Below are 21,960 nucleotides of genomic sequence, written 5' to 3'. Positions count from 1 at the left end.
AATTACACAGAATTCTGTTCGTCAGAGACAGAATTCTCCAACATACAACTAGACCGGTGAGGTCAGGATCCTCTATTCCTCGCAAGTCTAATTTCGTTCTCTCTTCCAAGGAAAGTAAATTTGAAACTGTCTTTTGGGGGAGTCACAATGGGGACTTATTCTGATAAGGGATGGAAGACACCAAGGCAATGACTGTGGAGTGTGGTGAAGGAGTGTATCTTACACTGTGAGCCGGGATCCAGGCAGCTGACACCCAGACCGCTTAAGATGCAGTGTAAAAAAGATAATTTTCCATTCAGAAGTCAAGCCAAGCTGTATGGACAACACTAATTTAGTGGGAACCACTGTAAAAATCAGAACCAATTACAATGCCTTCCCCATCAAATTGTTTTATTAGGTTAATTAAACAGCTTAAAGACGATTCGTTTGTTCGGTACCCTTCTAGAAAATATTTCAAGTTTTAAATGAACTTCCAGTACATAAAACAAAATTACTTTACCATAGACAAATTTCAGGTCAAAATACAACACTCTGTTTCTGTTTTCTTACAGTTATAAAATCCAGTCAATACAAACTACATAAAAAAGATAAAACACTTTCACTGATCCTTGGTACAAGAGAACAGCACGAATGCAGTATGCTCCAAAGCACAAATCCTGTGCTCGTGAAACGGGGTGACCCCGTAGTTACCCCACAATAAACCAAAGCTGGTAAACAAAGTGCATGCTAATTTTAAGAAAGTTAACATAGCCTCTTTGCATCAGTATTACTTGTAAACCATAAAGCGACTTTGTAAGAAAGGTTACTAATTCAAAATTACTTCAACTTCACTAAAATGTCACACCAGCAACGGAATAGAAAACTACTCCACAGAAGAAACGAATACACTTGTACCACAGGATGTCTGAGACGTGACGTTTCAATGAAATCACAATAGCACAATTTCTCTGCTATCCTACTGAATTCGGGGAGGATAATTCTACAAGTTGCAACTTCCCAGTACTTGAAATATTTTGAACTTTCCATAGCATGTCTTTTGTCTAGCTCATGTATATTTCATTGCGAATCTCTGGTTTTTTCAGTAGTAGGTCTTTCTTTAAAGATCGAGATACCTCATCTGAACACACGCAACCTCATCTGAATACACGTCTAAGTAGACTGCTCAACTTGGAATCTTACCAGATAATAAAAGCTGCAGGATTTAAATTAAAAACTCTTCTGTATGTACCATGTCAGAAAATATAGATATGTTAATTAAACAAAGACTTGCGTTTAAGAGGATGAATTTTGATATGGTATTTTGGGAATCTGGTATTCATGGACTTTGCTTTATGGTATTAAAAGCATCAAAATGACAAAACAAGAGTGTGCTGAAAACTGGTTCTTGACAAGGGCGGCTGTCACATATGGCGGCTGGTGTCACACAGGCAACCAGGCAACAGGAGTGTCGCTGGTTGCTCTGCGGGACCAGGGCCCACTGTGACGATCGGCCCTGAGTCCGGGCAAGTCAAACTGCATTTATGGCCCTGTTGCAAGGAGCTCCCTTGGTAGTCTTCTCTCACAGCGGAAGACTGGGATCGGTGAGAGAAAGCGAATGAATCTACATGTTTTAGAACGAGTGATGGATGGACCCCATTCACAGACAGGTACGAGAGTCTCTGTCACCAGGAACGTACAGTGTGAAAATGAAGTCTGCCGGAGCCTGCTTGAGGTACTTCTACAATAGTTTCTGATGAGGATGGGAGGGAAGGGGTGGAGGAGGGAGGTCCTTTTGTTAATTAAATCCACCGATCACTCCAAGCTCTGCTGATGCAACTGCAGAACGGGCCACGACAGGTGTTCAAAAAGTTCTGCCGAAAACATGATTATTTTTTCACGGTCGTCACAATTCACAAGTGGTATGACTGAACACAAAACAAGTGTTGCTACGTCACTGGCGACTTGAAGGGGTACAGGAGTGAGGGACCAAACAAAGGCTGTGTTACAGATGAGTCAAAATGAAAAGAATCCCATCAGCAGAAAAAGCCACTGATGTTTAATGAAGCAAGTGTTGCTAAAGCACCCGTGCTTTTCTCAACTAAAGGCCACTTGAGACGTTTCCTACCATAAACTCATCTACCCCGTGGAACCTGGCTGATCTCTGTTTTCACGCAGAACTTGAATTCTGAGGTCCCCTATAGCAAAACAATGCTGCAAACCCACCGACACTGAAGGTTTGTTTTTGAGCTGATGATACACACCCTTTGGGCCCATGTACCAGGCCCTACGTAATGTTATACAAAGCATAGAGCCCAATTCAATGAGCTTATGCTTAGATGAACAAGAATACACTGACTTTCTGGAGTTTTTTCTGAAGCAAAAATTCCTTTTGAAAAAAATACATAAAGATGGTCTCTCTCTTACTGTAAATGAGGAATTCTGATTTCCGATCCTATTCACAATTTGGAGAGCAGTGTGTTTTTAATCAGCTAAATAAGGGGAAAGGACGAGGTGGAGCCCGCACAGCACCTGGCAGCTGGGTGCTGATGTGGTATGTCTGGCATCTGGGGCCCCTGGCTCCTGGCTCAGAGAGGAGCCCTAAGAACCTCCGGGGCAGGTGTGGAAGGTGAGGCCGCCCCGGGGCCCCGGGGAGGCTGTTCCAGTCTAGCTGCTTAAGGATCTGCAGAGAAGCACTTGGCCATGCCTGGGGCGGGAGGCTCTGGGCCCCGACTGTCCTCACTCACGTGGGAGAAGCAGAGCAGCGCAGACTCTCGGAGCTGCCCGGCCTGGGCGACCACTCTGGCTCTCTGGAGGCGGAAAGTGCTGGTCACAGAGGCCAGGTGAGGGATCCTGGAAGAACACTTTTCCAACACGTGTTTTAGGCTAACGGTCTGGGAAACCAGAAGAGCGCCCCCCACTCTTTAGGATACATAATTCAAGCAGTTAGAAAACCAGCCTGGGAGAGGCCACGGCATGAGAACAGAGGGCAGGCGAGGATGCGATCGCCAAGAATTTAAATAAGCGTACACTTCAGAACGCAACCAAAATACCTCCTCCCGTCTTGACTCAAGTTCCTCAACCGTCCAGAAAGAAGTGCCAACTGCAGGAAGGGCCTATGTCCTCGGAGATCCCAGCCGCACAATGGGACACCGGGAGGAAAGCGAATGCTGGTTCAAACAAAGCGTTGGTTATCCGTGAGTAAAGGCGACCGAGGGGATGGGGAGAAGGCCCACACCCGGAGAACGACGCGGACGGCGCCCTCCCGCGGACCCAGACCCGGACCTGGACTTGGGTGCCCGTCCCAGCCTCTGCTCAGTCCCTGGGCTTTGGGGCAGGTGGGGTCAGGAGGAGACACAGAGGGGGCATGGCGCCCCTGCAGCCCCGTCAGCTGGGAGGAAGACTGCACGGGCTTTCATAGAAGAGGGAGGGACAGAACCCGAGAGGAAGGAGGTCCTCTGGAAACGCTTCTCCAGGGATGACAAAGTAACCCATCAGCGAGGTACCCATTCCTGGAGCTGGGAGGGGCCGGAAGAGGTCAGCCGACCCAACTCCGCCCAGTGCTCGGTCCCCTCGACGGCATCCCAGGCCCTGCTTAAGAGTCCGATTTTTACTAATCAGCTTTCTTACGTCTGCAGAGGTACTGCGGGATTTAGAACAAAGAGTATATAAACAGCAAGAATCGCTGTCTAGTTAACAATACGGTTTTAGGGAAATCTCTAGAAGACGTCTGTTTCTGAAGGTTCTGCTGAAGCTGGCTATAGCCGCGGGCTAGTGGCTGTAATCAGGAGACGGTGAGTGGGCAGGAAGGACAGAGGGGAGGGAGGCGGGGAGAGAGCACACGTCAGGAGGAACAAAGGCCCTTCTCCTCAAAAACAATGTGAAAGCTAAAATACAAACATTATTCCCTCCCACCTTTTTTACTAAACTGTTCACAGAACCTCTTGTCTGCAAGAAACTTTGGAGCCTGTGACAACATCCTGTCACCGTGCAAGACTCCCATGGTTGACACTGTCACACCCGCTAGTCACAGCTGCACGGGGCATCCCTGGGGTGATTCTCAGAGCCGAGCACTCAGAACCACAGGAGGCACCCATTTCATCACGAGGCAATTCTAGAAAGTTCTAAGAGCGACAGAAACATTCTGCCTCTACAGTTTCTGCCTCTCGGTTTGAGCAAGGCGCTCTGGGGCACGCACATCTGCTCCTCCTAAAGCCCCCACAGCAGGCCAGAGCCTGGGGCCTCCAGAGAGCACACCACCCCGGCTGTCATCCTCCGGGTGGCCCCCCAGGCACTGGTGCCCGGAGCCAGCAGCTCAGTGCAGTTCCCAGGGCCCAATAATGCAGCATGTGGCCGGAACAGACTTCCTCTTTGGGCTACCAGCACCCGACACAGACAAGGGCACTATTTTTTGAAACAATTGGCTTATGTTCAAATTATCAATGATTCCCCCCACCCCCCACACACATTTTTTTCTTTCCCTTTCAATTGGGAACTATCTTCTCTGAACCTAGACATAAGACTATATTTAGCCATGTTATTCGACTGTAAAAGAAGCACTGCAGACCCTAACACCCAACACTTTCCTCAGCCGTCTATAGTTCTTCTATACAAGTTAGTAGTGAAAACGTTAAAAATGCATACTGCTAGATTACCCCCGGCCCTGCTGACACAAGGGCCCGTCCCTATCAACATTGCCTGGGTATTTCTCAGCCCTTTTAAACCTATTTCTACTTCCTTTTCTCAATCACAAAAATATCAAGAATGACTTTATCAAATGTCTTATTGAAGTCAGGATAAGCTGGGTATGTCACGTACCACTAAATTCACCAGTCTGTAATGTGAATTGGAAAGGAACTGATTTTATAAAAGGATTAAGTAGCTCACTTTTGGTATCACTTAGTTAAATAAGCCTTCTTTACCTGAAGGTACAGAAGTTCTACACACACACACACACACACACACACACACACACACGTAACACAAAGTTTGTTTGTTTTAGGTTCCACATAACATCCAAGTTCAGAAAGCATAGTTCAGGTACACTGATCTCAAACAGAGATCTAGAAAACATCCAGTTTACTGGACTAATATAGACTACTACCTTTAATATTTTAGGGAAAAAATAAAAATTCAACTTCAGGAAAGAGTTTTAAATATTATTAGAGTGCTTCATTAGGCAAACCCTGAAATAAGGGATATTTATAACCACTCTAAATATCCTAAACACATATTTTGGGGCGTTTCCACTGTCTAGAGTTACCTTGAATTGAGGTCTTAGAGAATGAGGAGGAGAACGGTGTCATGGATCCAGAAAATAAATCATTTTGGACGTGCAAATATGCATTTACTTGTGTATTGTGGTGGCAGACGTGAGAATGAAGAAAGCACTAAGGGTGGGGACACTCAGCGAAGGGCGAGAGCTGAGACCGTGAGTGACTTGAGGCTGAGACGGGCGGCAGCAGCAGCTGAGATCCCAACCCCCCCATCTGTGTGCAAGACGCCCGGTTCTCACCGTCCTTACTCCACTGATTCCTCACAGCAACCCTAGCAGGTAAACACCCATCATCTCTTTCTACGGGGTAAAGGGCTTTGAAGCTCACGAAGCAGCCAGCGGCCAGCATCTCCAAACCCATGTGCGCCCGGCCCTGAAGCCCACGCGTGCTCACAACCATTGGGTTCACTTGGGACAGTACAGAGAATGTTTACAGATATTTTCCTCAAAACGATGACAATACAAAAGCTTGGGGCTTTAGATGGGTGAACCTTGGTTTTCTTGGAAACCACGTAAGGGAATGCCTCATGGCCGACGGCTAGATCCACCCGAGGAGGACTTTGCCAGAATACTGCTGTCAGGAGCAAGCCCTTTAGTCTAAACAGCACGAGCACACCCATTAAGTCTTAACGCACAGGGACAGTTAAGGTTTTAGATCTCACCTGGTATGTAAGTTATTCCTAGTATGATAGGTTTTTAGGAATGGGCATAACTCTTTTTGGCCACGAAGGGTACTGGGTAATTCCTGTAAGAGGTCACCCCCGGACGGGAAAGTCTGTCTACGAGAAGTGATGGGCCCCGCAGCTCCCCCTAACTCACCAGCCAGGTAGGCTGACAGATGCTGGCGAGGACAGCACTCACACGTGTCCCGTGCAGATGGTGCGTATGGGAGGAAGCTGGGGACATTCCACTGACACATAAAACAAACCCGATCGCTCGTGATTTTAAGTGTAATGCAGTTCTATGTTGTTTGGTCAACTCAACCCTGCACTTTCAGAGTTTCATTTTAAACCCCCAGGTTAGGGCTTCCCTGGTGGCGCAGTGGTTGAGAGTCCGCCTGCCGATGCAGGGGACGCGGGTTCGTGCCCCGGTCCGGGAAGATCCCACGTGCCGCGGAGCGGCTGGGCCCGTGAGCCGTGGCCGCTGAGCCTGCGCGTCCGGAGCCTGTGCTCCGCAACGGGAGAGGCTGCAACAGTGAGAGGCCCGTGTACCACAAAAAAAAAAAAACCAGAAAAAAACACCCCAGGTTATCAGAACTAAAAGAGAAGAGGAACTTCTTGATGAGCCCTATACTTTCATCAAAATTAAGATTCTTGGGAAACAAATCCGTGAAACTACACTTAACAGACTCTTAAACTGCTCCCAATAGCACCTTATAGAATATGAAAAACAGTAGCCCCCAGCATCTAAATCCCAAACACTGGGTCAAATTACAGAGAGACAAGATTTCCTGTCTGATCTGAATGATGCTGGCAATGAAGCCCTCTATTTTACACAGCAGTGGTGTTTAAATATACTACTTTTCTACGTTATGAAAACACAGCCTTGTAAAGACTCTTTAAAGTTCAAGCTGAGTTTCAAGTAATCACTTTGCAGCAGCTCTAGGAGAATTATTGTTCCTCCTGATTAAAAGTGCCTATTAAAAAAAAAGAGGCAGTAAAATGGAAACTACGCCTTAGAGAATTGTATTCCTCAAGGCCACTTACTGCTTGTTTCCAGGCTTTTGTTAAAGGACAGAATGTGTTGAATTCTTCTAAACTGGCAGGGGATCAAGCACAACACCACATAATGAGGTAGCGAGAACCACGTCTTTCCTATAAACACGAGAACAAGGGAATAAGTGCATGTGTAATTCTCATCCGATTAAACAGGAAACATGATAAAGCAAACTGTGAACCAAATTCCTCGGTTTAACTTGAAAAAATTTAACCCAAGGTTCTAAGGTACATCTTGTGTGTAATTGATGAGAGGAATAAAAATAAGGTACTTAAAAAGCTGTACTGACATGCTAAAAATAAAGTTCTAACAAATATAATTCACCAACCAGAAGAAAGATGAACCTACAGCCACTTGGGATCTGAATTATTTGAAGTGGCCATTCATTTACCTGGGTCACGGGAAGTGGCTAAGCTTTCTCCACGTCATCTTACGCAAGGTGTACCCAGACTTCGTGGGCTGTCACCCCCTCCCACCTGCACCTTCTCTAATTCAGATCACAGTGATTTAAGAGTTTACAACAACTTCCTTGGGCCATGAGGATATTAATATCAAAAATTATAATTAGCCTAAATTTCAGGTGAGTAACAATTTTAAAAGATTAGTTTTTATCTCAACATGAGAAAGAGAAGGCAACAGACATTTCTCACTAGATAATTATGCAGTGTTATTAGATATTTGATTTCATAAGAAAAGGGAAGGAGTTAAAAATCCATTCGCTTAGAGAACTTCAATGATAGAACTGAAAAAGAACTAACTTTCCTAAAGCAGCATGCACCAGTCCAAAGAATACAGAGTGACATCTGAGCTTCTCACACGTCACATACTGCAGAGACCCAGTTGAGATATGTTTAAAATTAAAATAACAGAATTACCTCTGGAAAAAAACTACAAAAAATTTAGAATGTTTACTAGCTGGTTTGCCAAACAATAGAGGAAGTCTCCAGTTCAACACCAGGAGGACTCCGCCGCCAGCGGGCAGGATAAACTCACCTGAGTTCACGGTCCCCTCAAATGTGGGCAAGTGGGGCATTCGTCACCCTTGTACCATACACTTCTATCAACCGGCTCTAGGGAATACTTCCGGGATTACTAGAAAGCTAGCAAAATGCTTTCCTCAACAATCTAAGACACAGTATCTTTTCCCTTACTGATTAGATGTGGTAAGAAAGGGAAGGATAAATGAAGCTTCAGCTTTTAAAAGTAAAAACAGCTTCTCTCTCAAACACAAACGCTTGTAACTTCTGTTCTTACAACTTTAGTAAATTCTTAAATTTCCCATAGCTAAGTGACAAAGAAAACAAAAGATCTTTTAGTTTCTATTTATGCAACTTGCAAAGGATATGTTTGGGGGTTTAAGTTATACCATAAATGATTATTATATGGTTAAAAATACTTGTATGCCTAAAACATTAAGTGATATTCTAATCCACTGCACAGTGACATTGATAATCCAAAGACCAGATTCCACTTTTGACTTCTACTCACATCTGAAGCGGGGAAAGAAGCTGTATCTACCGGGCCTCAAAGGCTGCTTTCTGTCCAATGGAGAGCACTGCGCCCATCACAGAGATGTGAGGATCAAAGCAGTACGTTCTGGAAAAGATTTTGAGCCCCATATAAAAAGCAGTGAACAAAACCCAACATTAGACGCGGTAAACATTATCGGGTGTGCTAAGTACAGGGTCTCAAAAATCCTCCAGAACACAGGGAGACCACAGAGCTGTGCGTCACATGTAAGCCAGGCACTTTGCATTTTTTATTCTGTACTGGTTTTCCACTCTGCATTACGAGGCCGGCCTGTCTGTGTGCAAAGTTTCTCACTTAAAAGTAAGCCCCTTTCAATTCTGTGAAGAACGTCACCTGGATCACAAGGACACTATTCATTGGCCATTTATTGACTACCTACTGTGTGCCAAGCACTAGGATTAGCAGAAGGCTAAAGTCGGGTTCCTGGAGTTTACAGTCTAGAGGGAGGGCAGGATCTCATCTGCCTCACCGTGAAGCTCCCCAGAAACCCAAGCAGAGTCCTGAGGAGGTGCTCCATCAACACTGTTGATTAAACCCAGGGCGGGCTTTTCTGTGCCGGTTGGAGTCTCTTCTCTCACGGCTCCAGGGGCAGCCACTGAACCAGAGCAGCCTCACCCTTCCCTTCCCTTCCACTGGGTGCTCTGTACGGGGGTTCCAGCACCTTCAAAACTGATGTGGTGGAAGTGCCACCTCATTCTTTCCCCGGCTTCTTCATCTGACCACAGGCAGCCTCCTCTTGAATCAAGAAAGCCAACATCCCGGAAGGTGATACTGCAGTGTTTTTAATGCTCCTTGGAAAACCTTTGGAGATGCCTGGTTTGGTGCAATGAAGCAGGAACACACCAGACAGAACCCCAAGGGACCTAAGCGGCTAACACATTTCTCTAAAAACCTAACTTGCTACCCTGAGTAACCGCAGTGCCACAGCAAAGGAGCCCTGTCTTTACCACATCAGTATAAACGATGTATCTCCCATGCATTGCCTAGGGAACTCCTCACTCATAGATGACAAAATGGCACTTCCGAAGCATCACCGAAGAAAGTGCCATCGTTAAAGTGATAGTGCAAGATAACAGAACACCTCAAGACAAACGATATGCCACCCAACATCCCCCAAATACTCTTTTTTGGTGGTTGCACAGTTTGAAAAAAGCCTAGTGTCAGCTATCAACTCCTCACAGCAGTAAAAGAAACGATGAATTTAGAAATTTCTTAGGCCAAATCTTTATAACATGCCAACTATGAGCTGGTCAACACTAACACTGTTTTTAATGTGCTAAAGAAAAGAAATGCAAACACCAAGTAAAACTTACTACAAACTACAAATACATCAATATATACACTCAACGTGAGTTTAACACAGTAGTATAAACTGAAGGACCACAGGCTCAAGAATTTATCTGAAGCACCAGGAGACAATAATATATGTAGTTTGGAAGCACAATTCCAAAGCTAAACATATACAAACAGACTTACCTAGTCACATCACACACATACACACACTCACACACACTCTCCCTCACACTTTTACATCTCACAGGATATAAGCACTATCACACAAAAAATTAAAAGTTCATTTTAAATTAAACACTTAAATCTTTGAAAAAAAAAATCTGTATTTGGATGTGTTAAACAAAGAAACAAACAAACCTACTTTAGGCCGTAGCCTAGAAGAAATCCTTTAAATTACTCTAAGCTGAGACAACTTTCCTTCTGTTGGCGGATAACGAAAATAAATTGCACTTCCCCCAAAGACAATGTGTTTAAAATTTTAAGATCTATCTTTCACCGCTAATTCCAATATACACCTGATAAAAGTGCCTAATGGAAAAAGTATAAAAAATGTACCAAGAAAGGATATTTCAAGGCATAAATGGATGGTTAAAACACAAACCTGTGTGAAATTAGTTAAAAATTTTTTCACGATACTAAAGTAACTGTAATTTACAAAAGTCATAATTAATTTTGGAACATAATAAAATTAAATATATCCCTACACGTCAATGTAATATTTTTATACTTATATATAGTAAAATAACAGTTTGGCACTTAGCAGCTTTTCTTGTTTATTGCATCCGATATTATGTGGCAAATTTAATTTTAAAAAAGTTACCTAATTTCTGCAGCTACAGGGTCAATGAACTAAATTTAAAAAAAAACAACAACTACTCATATAAAATGAATTGACCAAGTCATGCAGGCACTGATAATACTGCAACAGGGACCCGTTCACTCCTAAACAATGAACTGTCTCCTTGGAGAGGCCTGGGTAGCCTGGGAAGGACTTTAAATTACAGAAATTAAAGAAAAGAGAATTGCTGACTGTCATGGCTTTAATAGAACATCAGTTACCACTTTAATGTACCTCAGCTGTGGCTTCTGAAGGCCAAGGTTCTGTTCTGTATGGGACACTTTACCAAAGAAAATCCACTTTTTCAGAAATTTATTTCCTCTAAAACTAACATCTAGTTGTACAAAGAAAGTTTTCTTTCTTTGCAGTGGCCAAGCAGTTTGCTTTGATTAAAAGACATCCAAGGTATCCTGGGGAAAGCGTGCAGACAACAGCTGAGTGGTACACGGTGCAAAGCAAAGAGGTTGGCTTTGACTTACATGTCAAATCTGCCTGTTATGTGAAAGGCTGGCAAATCCGGCCCAGTGCCTCTGATAGAGAAGAGGAAAACCCCGTCCCTCCTTTTACCCACGTCTCTGCCAGGACGGAGGCTTAACGCGCACACACAACATTCTTTAGAATTCCCACAGACGAGGCTGCTCAGTGACTTTTCTAGCACTGGATTGACTTCTACTGTTCCTGGGTGGGAAAAGACAAACGATGTTTCATATGCATGGGAAAAGCATACAGACATTCCAGGTAGGAAGTTTCTAGGAGAAATTCCTATTCTCAAATTTATAACCAAAGGATACACTTGTACATTTACTAATCATTAAGACTAAATGCTGCTCCTTATAGCCATATACTAAGGGGCGGGGGAAAGCTGTAGAAAACAATTAGAAATGAAGAGCTCTATATTAAATTGATTAGAAATCTGATATTGCATAAAATTCAAATGATGAAGTCATCAAGCACTTTGAACTCCTTGGTTTCACACTAAGGTGGTATAATTCGAATGGAAAACAAAATACCTTACAAGGTAAGTGCCACTAATGACAGACTTTTTCCCCCTTGGGGAGTGGGGTTGAGTGGGTCGACATGGGAGTGAGAGGGAGGGAGGAGGAAAGGATTAATTTGCTCTACACGAACAGAATGAAATTAAGTTGAGGTAGTTTGTTCTACCAGCCAACCTTTACTTGTAACGTAATTTGTCTGAAACTCGTGGCGTTGAGAAAATTCTGCTACAAAGACTAGATTCTTTACATGGATTCGCATTCCAAGACACGTTTTCAAATCCTAGACAGTAGTAAACAAGACTTTGTGTGCTTTCAGACAGATTACTTTTAAAAGTTTTTGATCCCTATATATTTCCTCTGGACTTTTTTTTTTTTTTTTTTGGTCATAGCAGACCTTTATTATTTGTCCGGCTCAGGTCCTTCTTTTACAAAATCTCCTACTCACTAACATCCTCATATTTATAAAACAGGTCTGGTTAGTTGGAAAGGAAGGCTGGCACTGCATGAGATCCTTCACAACCCCAGAAATGAGGGCATGACACATCTTCATCTGACTTAACACAGAAGTCAGCAACTTCCTTTAACTTCACAGGAGGGCTGCCACCTGACTCCTTAATTTATTGACTCTTTTGGATGACTAAGATAGAATGTCATAAAAGAGACATTTTACCTTAGTTTCAATTCATCGTAATTTCGTTTAAAAAAGATTCTTAGGACAGAGAACTAGTAGTAAGTGGAGACTACCTGGCAATGAGTCCAACCTAACATTTTAGGCACAAACCTTAAATTGTTGAGCAGAGTTAGGCATCGTATCTCCTTCCAAGTGCGGTGGAAAAGCAATCTCGCTATGTTTGGATATGCTGATATATGTATGTTTGCTCGCTTGTTAACCAAAGCCAGGTACTGGAACACAGCGGTCAGCCAGACGTGAGCTCCCCGCGGGGACATGCACCTCGGTGCTGTCACTTCCCGACTTTACATGACACGGATCCCCACTTCCCTCTGCCTCTGACGCTGACTAGCCCGGTTGGTCTAGGGGCACATCTCCTGGAGGAACTGACTCCTCCTCGTTTTTTTTTTTTTTTTCAGCAGTTAACGTGTTCTCCCGAACAAGAGCTGGAAGCCCAGGCTTCTAAGCGTTAGAAAACCACTCGCGTTACCGCACAGAGGCCGGCGCGGAGCAAGGGTCGCCTGCCATCTCTGTCCCCTCGCAGAGCGCCGCGTCCCGGCGCGCTTGGTCAGGAGCTCCGCTTCCGCGCCGCGGCCCCGTCAAGGTGAGTGAACGCGGATGCGGAACAAGCCCTGCTGAAGCTGCAGGCGGAACAGCTTGCAATTCGCAATACGTAAGGCTGCACACCCGGTGCGGCGGAGGTCGGAGGGGAGGAGGGGCTTGGTGTGGTGCCAGGTTCCCGTGCTCCTTTTGAACTCGCGCACATAGTCGTAGTTGGTACCTGCGCCGTGAGAATAAGCAGAGGTGACACACCGCGCCTCGGCACCAACCGGGAAACGGTTCCGACAAGATCACTGTAACATTCTGACCTGTGTCAAGATCTCCGATGACATAGATACTGGCTCCTATGGGGACAGCTCCGTACACAAAAGAGGAACTGGCGGGGATGCATAAATTCTGGTCATTAAGATAGATCCACCTGAGAACAGACAGAGGGACAGAATGAAGGAGGTCAGAGGGTGTCCACGACATCTCAGCAGACTGAGACGACAAAACTCAGTGAGCCACCTACAGCACAAGGCACGACACCCACACCCCTCTTCTGGGGAAACACTCATCTGCTTCCTGTCTCTGAAGACTTGGTTGTGTCTGTTCCAGAACGTCGCCTGTAATGAATGAATCACAGAGTGCACTATTCAGTCCGCTTCCTTCACTCAGCCCAGCGTGAAGGAGATTCATCCGTGCCGTGGCTTCACCGTTATCTCATTTCTTGTTATCTTAAGCAGGATTCCATTACGTGGTACAGCAGAATCTGTTACCCGTTCACCAGTTCGGGTTCATGTGGGCAGCCTCCAGTGCCTGGCTATTGTGAGTGAAGCTATTTTGGAATTGAGAGGGCCAAGCTCTGCAGTGGGCTTACGTTATGGAATCGCTTGGTTATATGGTTAAAGGTATATTTCCTTTGACAAGAAAACAGCACCCTGTTTTGCAAGGTGCTGTGCCCTTTTGCATATTCCAATGAGCAACATGTGGAAACTCCAACTGCCGGGCACTGCTGCCAGCTCGGGTCCCGTCGGCCTTTTTCCTTTTAGCCATGTGGTGTGCTCTTCCCTGAAGACCAGTGGTGCTGAGCATCTCTGCATGTGCTCACTGGACGCTTTATGTATCTACTTTGGTGAGATTTCTGCTCACAGATCTGCTTATTTTTCAAACTGGCTTTTCTGTCTTCTTATTAAATGTTAAGATTCTTTTTATTTTATGGATACAAGTCCTTTGTTGGATACGTGCATCACAAATCTTTTCCCCAGCATGTAGACTGCCTTTTCATTATCTTAATGGGGACTTTTGAGAACAGAGGTTTTTAATTCTGATGAATTCCAGTTTACCATTTTTTTCTTTTTATAGTTCATGTTTTCTATGTCCTCCTAGGAAATCTTTGCCTACTCCAAGGTTGCAAAGGTTTTCTAAATTAAAATTTCTGGAAATGTTATTATTGCTTCAGTTTTTACACTTAGGTCTTATGATACGTTTCAAGTTAACTTCTGTGTATGGTATGAGGTATAAGAGTCAAGTTCTTTTTCTCCCCTATACAGATACTTAGTTGTTCCAGCATCACTTGCTGAAAAGACATTTCTTCCCCCACTAAATTGCTTGGTACTTCTGTTGAAAATCAATTTAATAGCCACTAAAAGGAGCCAGGGCTCCATGAAGAAGCAGCTGACTCCACAGAAGAGGCCGAAAATACAAGATGAGCCTGAGCCTGGACCATCCTGCGCTGCCACACAGGAAGAGTTTAAGAAAGGATGAGTTGTGTCAGAAGGACACCGGAGCTGACATGCAGCGCCTCCCAATGGCCACGGTGGGAACAACTGGAGCAACACAATAAATAATGATAGTCCTGGACAGATAACTCATGGAATAAATATCCGGAAGTCCATACTGATAAACACAAATGACTGAATACATTAAAAACAAAATTAGGGAGAAGGGGCAGGTCTTCTTTACAGAATTCCAGCTGACAACGGTAGAAGGAATGAGGGAAGCAGAACAATCACCATTAGGCAAACAGCACAGTAATAACTACTGCAAGGCCAGTCCACCAATGATGCTAAACTTAGTGGTGAAAGTTTAAGGAGAAACAGTATATTCCCATATTCTCAAATTCTCTCTTCCAAGATACTCATTAATTACAAAGGGAGAAATAGTGACTTTACAATGGGGAAACCCAAAAGATGCCACCTTAGCCAAGTTGTCAAGATGAGCATCGCCAGTAACGAGACATTATCGACATCACGCTCCCCCTGATGCCGGGCAGAGAGGGGCCCGTGGGATTCCTGGCCCAAACGCGCAACCTCAGCCTCATCGCGAGACGTCACGAGACAAACCCACGTGAAGAGACATCCTAGTAAAAAACTGACCAATAACCTTCAAGGGTGTCAAGGTCATGAAGGACGAGGAAAGACTGAGGAACCGTCACAGATTAAAGGAGACCGGAGAAACTCAATAACTGAAAGCCATGTCAGGTCCTGGATCGGATCCCGGAGCAGAGAGAAAAAAGGTATTAGTGGGCAAGCTGGTGAAATTTGACAAAAGTCTGTAGTTTACTTAATAATACTGTACCTATGTGAGTATCCTCGTTTTGATATCTGTACTATGGTATGTAAGATGTTAACGTTAGGAGAAGCTGGGTGAAGCTGGGAGAAGCTTTGGGGAACTCTGACTATTTCTGCCACTTTTCTACAAGTGTAAAATTATTCCAAAATAAAAGGCGTTTTTTGCTTTAAAACAAAAACAAATGACTCTGCTATGTAATAATGTTTACTTAAGGTAATCTGACCAAACAATTTCCCTTTAATAGCTAAAGGCATAGCCAGGTCAGAGCAGACCTCAGTCAGATCTTGGAAATGTATCTAAACCCTTCAGAACTACCAGCGTCCGGGCCTCCACTCACCATCAGGGCACGAAGACGCCCTGGCACTGTTCCCGTGTGTCTAACTCTGTGCCATCAAGTGTCCAAGAAGCCACTGGCTAAGGTCTACAGCGTCTTGATGTTAAATACAAATGTAAAATGATTTCACTAAGAACAGCACTTTCATTTCGATGAGCACCCTTCCCAGACCGTTGTGTAAAGTAGTGGCTTCCGTATTTTTAATCCCAAGAAACCCAGAAGCAGGATGAGTTGTCCACGATCATGGAACAACTCAGAAGTAAAGCTGCTGTAGAGCTGCCATATCCCTGAGTACCTTTACCTAACATCCGATTCCTCGAACATCTAAAAGTCGATTGGAATCAAGCAGTTTGCTGGGGCTGGGAGTTCAGTTTGGCCCCTGCCTCCGAGATGCCTCTAATAAATAGGAAAAGGGAAACATCTCCGAGCTCTCACTGCAAAGTGAAAACGGGGACCCGAACAGGCCTTTGAAAGAAAAAGTTTGAAAAATGTCAAATACAATAACTGGTTTGTTCATATTTTATGTCTTCAAGGCTAAACACGAATAACTAAACCTCGCTGTTTAAATTCTTCCCAGGTCCCGAATCAAACAAGGCTGATGAGTATCCCCCTGGCCTGTCTGCAGCTGAGTCACTCCCAGGATGGCCCTGTTGGAGAGGCGTACAACCCTTGCAGCACGTCCATCAGCAGGGCCACAGGCAGCTGGCACTTCTTCTGAGTTAAGACATATGCGACTAGATTATCTACCGAAAGAACACATCAGAATACAAGGGCACTTCTCAGTAATTTTGCAGAGCTGAGAATTCAACATAATTCCTCCCTGGAATAATTCAACAAAGCTGAAGAAATTGGTCTATGTAGACTGTCTACCAAATTCGGTCCTTAGCAGATCAGTGATTCAGAGTTCCTGGGTTTCAGAAAAATAATCCTATGTGATCTATTTTATATAATTCTGAGGCTTCAAAGTACATAAAATATGAGAATTTAATTGGATCATATATTTAGCTGTCGCTTTTAAAAACGGTATGAATGGCATGTAGTTCTGCATTTCTTTCTCTACCATTTATCACCTCGTTGACCTTGGACGACTGAGCTGACCCAGTCTCTCTTCCGTCATTTGTAAGGTGGGGACGCCATCACCAAGCTCAGGTGTCTGCTGTGAGGATGAAATGGAACAGCCAGTGTAAAGTACTCTGCACAGTGTCTAGTACACAGCAGGCGTCGTGAAGTAGCAGTCATTTTTGTAACGGACAAGGCAATATTATGCCTTTATTACACTGTTCTCACACGTGGGCTCCTCAGGACTTGGAGGCTACAGTGATGTGTCCTCTGGTAACTCAGAATGAAGAATCCCCCCTCCCTCAAAGGAAACTTTAAAATGGGGCAAGTTTCAGAGAGAGCAGAGTAGGAAGGGTAAGACAGGCAAGGAGGGAAGGTGGGAAGGAGAGAGGGAGGGGAGAGGGCGCTTCAGTGAGGGCTCGGCCAAGCCTCCCACAAGAAGCAGCTACAAACTCTAGACAAAATACAGAAGACAGACTGCCTGAGGGCCCTGGAGACCGAGCAGAGGCCGGCAGATTTGGGAAAGAAGCTGAAAGCTGAACAAGCGCCCGCATGGACTGAGTCTCCAGTTCTTTGGTAGCTCCGTCTGAAGGCAGCCTGGGGCTCGCAGCTCTGGGGAACAAAAGCCCTAGAGAAAACCCTGCCGTCTTTCTGGCCACCGGGATCGGGGGAGCGCATCTTGGGGTGACGAGGATCACGGCAGTGCGCGGGGGCCTCGGAAGAGCCCCTAACCTGACGGGCATCCACCCGAGTCGCGTCTGACTGACGCCGGATCCACGAGCGCGCGCGCACCTGAGGCTCCACGGGTCTCACCAAGTCCGCCGTCTGCTAAATGCCCGGAGTAAGGCTCTGAAGCAACAGCAAGAGACCGCGGGGCCTCAACAATACCACGTTCGCAACGCCCTGGACACAATCCAGAATTACTCAACAAAAGAGCCAGAAAAAATGAAAACCCCTTTGCAAGGAAATAAACAATCAACAGACGCCAACTCTGAGATGACTCAGATGCTGGGATTATCTGCCAGGCGTGGACCTGAATGCAGCTACCGTAACGAAGCTCAGTGAGGGAAAGGAAAACACGCTTATGATGAAGGGATAGGAGGCCACAACAGAGAAATTTTAAAAATCTAATATGCTACCTGAAGAGGCTAGAGAAGGAAGAACAAAATAAACCCAAAGTAAGTAAAAGGAAGGAAATAATATGGACAAGAGGAGAAACCAGTGAGACAGAAAACACACGGTGGAGAAAATGAACCTGGATGCGTAGCTGGTTCTGTGAGAAGGTAAGCGCGGTGCAGAGAGTGCTGGCGGGAACGCAAGGCTGCGCAGAGGGAAGGGCTGCTTCCCCGGCGTCGGTGGCCTCTTCCCTCCTCTAGCAGCTCTGCCGCCTCCCGTGCACCGGAGGACCAGAGTGGCTCTCCCTCACGGAGGTCCCTGGCCAGCCAGCAGGCAGCTTCCACGCACCAGCTCTGGCCCCGGCACCCCAGGGCTCTGCCACGTCCGGGGCCACTGCACACCCTCCTCCACGGAGCTGAGTCCGGCCTTGCGGGGCAGAGAGGGCTCTTCCCAGTTTGCTCCTTCCTGGGGCACCTTCCCTCAGCCCTAAAGGCTGTAGTCGCGCTTCCTTCGTCGGCTGTTTCTGCATTCTCTCACCTGTTAGCATCTGACTACTCTTACCAGTTAATAATTACGTACATCAAATCTCCCCTACAGATCACGAGGTGGGTCTGTCTCCTGGCTGGACCGTGACTGAAGCAGATTTGGCCATAGGAGCAGCGTTCCTCTCCCACCCTCCTGCTCACATGTCTTACCGAGGCACCTGTAGTACGTGCTACTTCCTCAGCCTCAGATCCAAACGGCGTAACATGGTCAACGGGGCAGACCAACACAGTACAGCACACACCAAGGTGACCAGCATCTCTGGGGATAATAATATACTGCACACGGCAAGCCTGACACAGTCCTGAGGCGACCCTGTCTGTACAGCGGTGCCGCTGGTCTTGCCAGGCACAAGAAACAGCTGCTGGTGGCCGCTGCGGATTGGTGTGAAGAGGAGGCCTCAGCTAAGGCAACAGCAGCAACCAAGGCCAGGGACTGTGCTGCATAAAGACCCCACCCGTGGGGCTGAGTCTGTGATCAGCTTAACCACCCGCTTAAGTTTATGAAAGTTCACAGTTATTTTCCAAAATCCACTTGACTTTTCTACTTTTTCTAAGTGAATTAAGTGGGGATAGGATACGTAGCACGACTCTTGCATTTTCAAGTCTTTGACGGTGGCACTAATGTCTGCACATTCGTCAGGATGCAGTACTGCTTCTGGTTTTCTATCTTGGCAGGGAAGGAAAGTTCCAGTGACTTCCACTTAACCCTTGCTACCAATAATGGTCCCTTACCCACAAGTCAGAGAAGCAACCCCAGGGGATTCAGCCAGGGGTCAAAGATGTCTGTCTATCCAAGTATACATTCAGGCATCAAAAGATGAAACTGAAAGATCTAGGCTTCAAAGAATAGTTAACATGACTTACCTATAATATAAAAATGAAAGGGGGAGGGCATCTCGGCTGAGCAAATGCACAGAGACAATGAAACACAGGATGGCTGTAAGAAGTGAGCTGGAGTACGGAACATGTGAAAAGAAGAAAGCGAAGGAGGCTGAACATTTTTCTCAACCTCAGACCGTGGAGGGCCCTGAGTGGGAGGCTAAATACTGTCATCTTGGGCTTCCCTGGTGGCGCAGTGGTTGAGAATCCGCCTGCCGATGCAGGGGACACGGGTTCGTGCCCCGGTCCGGGAAGATCCCACATGCCGCGGAGCGGCTGAGCCCGTGAGCCATGGCCGCTGAGCCTGCGCGTCCGGAGCCTGCGCTCCGCAATGGGAGAGGCCACAACAGTGAGAGGCCCGCGTACCACAAAAAAAAAAAAAAAAAAAAAAATACTGTCATCTTTACTTGGTAAGCAGTGGTTGAAACAGGAAGAATTTCCATCACAATGAAATGACCAAAGTCAGATTAATCTTTCAAAAGCACAAGTAGGTGAAATGTATTAGAGAGACTGGTTAGAAGACTTTGCACATATAAAAGAGTGAGCTCACTGGAGTCGGGGCAGAAAAATAAACGTGGGGATGTGTGAAAAATACTACAGAGTTTAAAAAAGAAAAAACTTGGCAACTCATGAGGTGTGAAGCGTAAGAGAGAATCAAAGATGACCTTATTTTGAATATGGACCACTGGGAGGATGGTAGTATGAGTAAAAGAACAGGGATACAAGGAACAGATATAGACATGCTGTCTTTCTGGATACATGAAGTTGTTGCCATGACTTGATATAAATAATGGCAATTTTTTTTTTTTGCTTTCCTTCAAACAGTTTTGTTTTTAGTCAGAAACACAGAAAATAGTAAGATATGGCATTTTTCCAGGAAAGTTTTAACCTAAAAATAGGGAACAAAGACAGGAAAGACAAGAGATTACTTAAAAACAGTAAATGGTCTCCAATCTAATGCAGTTTGTTCATCTGCCAACAGTTTCCAGAGTATGCAAACATCACACACTTGGAAACATCTGATCTTTAAAGAAATAAACTACTTATAGATTTTTTTTTTTTCCTCCTATAGATATTTATGGGAAAGCCTATATTTTTAAGGCAGTATCGTGTGGCGGCTGAAAATGTGGACTCCGGGGCCAGAACACCAAGTTCAAATTCCAGCTCTGCCACCTGCTACCTGTGTGTTTTGGGGCACATTACTTAACCTCTCTGTATTTTGGTTTCCTCATATGCGAGATAGGAATAAAAAGAGTAACTATATCTCAGAGGGTTGTTTTGAAGATTAAATGAGTTAATACATGGCACTTAGTGTTATATGCATGTTTAGTGTTATCTAAACAAGAATCCTACATATCAACAGAAGTTAAGCTTTCTTCATTCTGTTTGTGAATCAACACTGGAGAGCTTGAATATAAGCAAACTAAAGATAATACAAATCTTATTTGGAAGTGCTTTTAAATAGCAAGGAAGAAGCGATACTCATGTTTAACAATGATGAACTGAAAGCAAGTAATATACTTATATCTGAAGCTTATCAACTATATTAATATGAGACAGCCTGATAGAAATCTAAAGGTTCTAATAATTGACAGCATCTCAAGGGCAGACAAAAAACTTTACAGCCAGATTTAAGTCCTATACAATCAAAATAGTGACAGAAGATGGTAAAACCATAAGCGACCCTGACTCCTTCAGCAAGCGAGTTTATAGCTCTCTAGCTCACACTGTCCAAACAGTAATTCAGTCATTATGAGAAAGGCTTATAACAGTAGTTTATCAGAAACCAAGCGTACTGACCACTGCTGGTTAATGAGGTCGGGCACAGTGTTTTGGGATTCATTTGGGCAAGAAATTAATACACTACTTCATACCGTGAACGGTCAGCCCTCACAGTAACACATTATGGAAGAGAAGTGTAGAAAAGTCCTTGAAATTCTGCGCCCCCCCGCTGCCAGAGCAAGCATTCTCAAACTTCTCTCACACTTTGCCTAGTACATTTTCCTAAGACTGTTTGCCCCCTGTAATGGAAGGAAAAAGGGGGAAAAGGCTATGCCAATATCCTAAATTTAAAATACACTAACAGGTAACATTTATACATATTTCTAAAATCTTGGCAACTGCTCATTGTTTGCCCTTATCTAAAATAATATGAACTCGAACGTTATATTCTGGCACCCCCTTCTGGTAACACAGTGGAAATGCTATCACAAGCTTAGCTTCAGCACGGCAGTTGCCCTGTAGGATGTGAACATATTACTGCAATAACAGTCCTGTTTGGCGGTCACAACAATATAACGTGCCAGCGGAGGGAAGTGAGGGGGCTGGAAGGATGCTGCCTACTTTAGAAGACATATGGCAGCCTGTCAGATGTCTTAAGAATCTCTGACACCACGTCTGCTGTCTGACACTGGCCAGGTGTGATGCCAGAAGCTAGGACCCAAAGCTGAGCTGGAACTTGTCCTGAAGGCGCTTCAGTGACCTCTATCACATCCAAGAGAGAGATGTATAGGATCCCAGATTGAGGAGCCTGACTCAGGCCGCGGGGCGTGAGAAGGCTTTCTCTGGGCAGTGATGATTAAGCAGAGTTTTGGAAGAGACCCAATTAACTGGATAAACA

At 45.0% G+C, this 21,960-nt stretch overlaps 1 protein-coding gene across 15 annotated transcripts in view; it reads right to left on the bottom strand.

Moving 5' to 3' along the window:
* Positions 1 to 21,960, bottom strand: part of GAN (gigaxonin) — a 102,730-nt gene that overhangs the window by 36,133 nt on the left and 44,637 nt on the right. Inside the window, exons 10-11 of one of the 15 annotated variants that reach the window (XR_010837856.1) lie at positions 3,483 to 8,563; positions 376 to 3,146 (exon numbers count right to left, since the gene is read on the bottom strand). The exons of 9 other annotated variants lie outside the window; for them this stretch is intronic. Coding sequence is in view for 4 of the 6 variants with exons in the window: in XM_059046048.2 (XP_058902031.2) it covers positions 12,893 to 13,074; positions 13,163 to 13,272 (292 nt within the window). In the remaining 2 variants the exon portion in view is untranslated. Of the gene's footprint in view, positions 1 to 375; positions 8,564 to 9,804; positions 13,075 to 13,162; positions 13,273 to 21,960 lie in introns of those variants that run through there. 5 more of the 15 variants (XR_010837857.1, XM_067019832.1, XM_059046048.2 and 2 more) reach the window with 5 other exon arrangements.

The sequence above is a fragment of the Kogia breviceps genome, chromosome 18, assembly GCF_026419965.1.
Source record: "Kogia breviceps isolate mKogBre1 chromosome 18, mKogBre1 haplotype 1, whole genome shotgun sequence".
Classification (NCBI taxonomy): domain Eukaryota; kingdom Metazoa; phylum Chordata; class Mammalia; order Artiodactyla; family Physeteridae; genus Kogia; species Kogia breviceps.
Note: the sequence above shows the minus strand (reverse complement) of the source record. Positions and strands in the feature narration are given on the sequence as shown.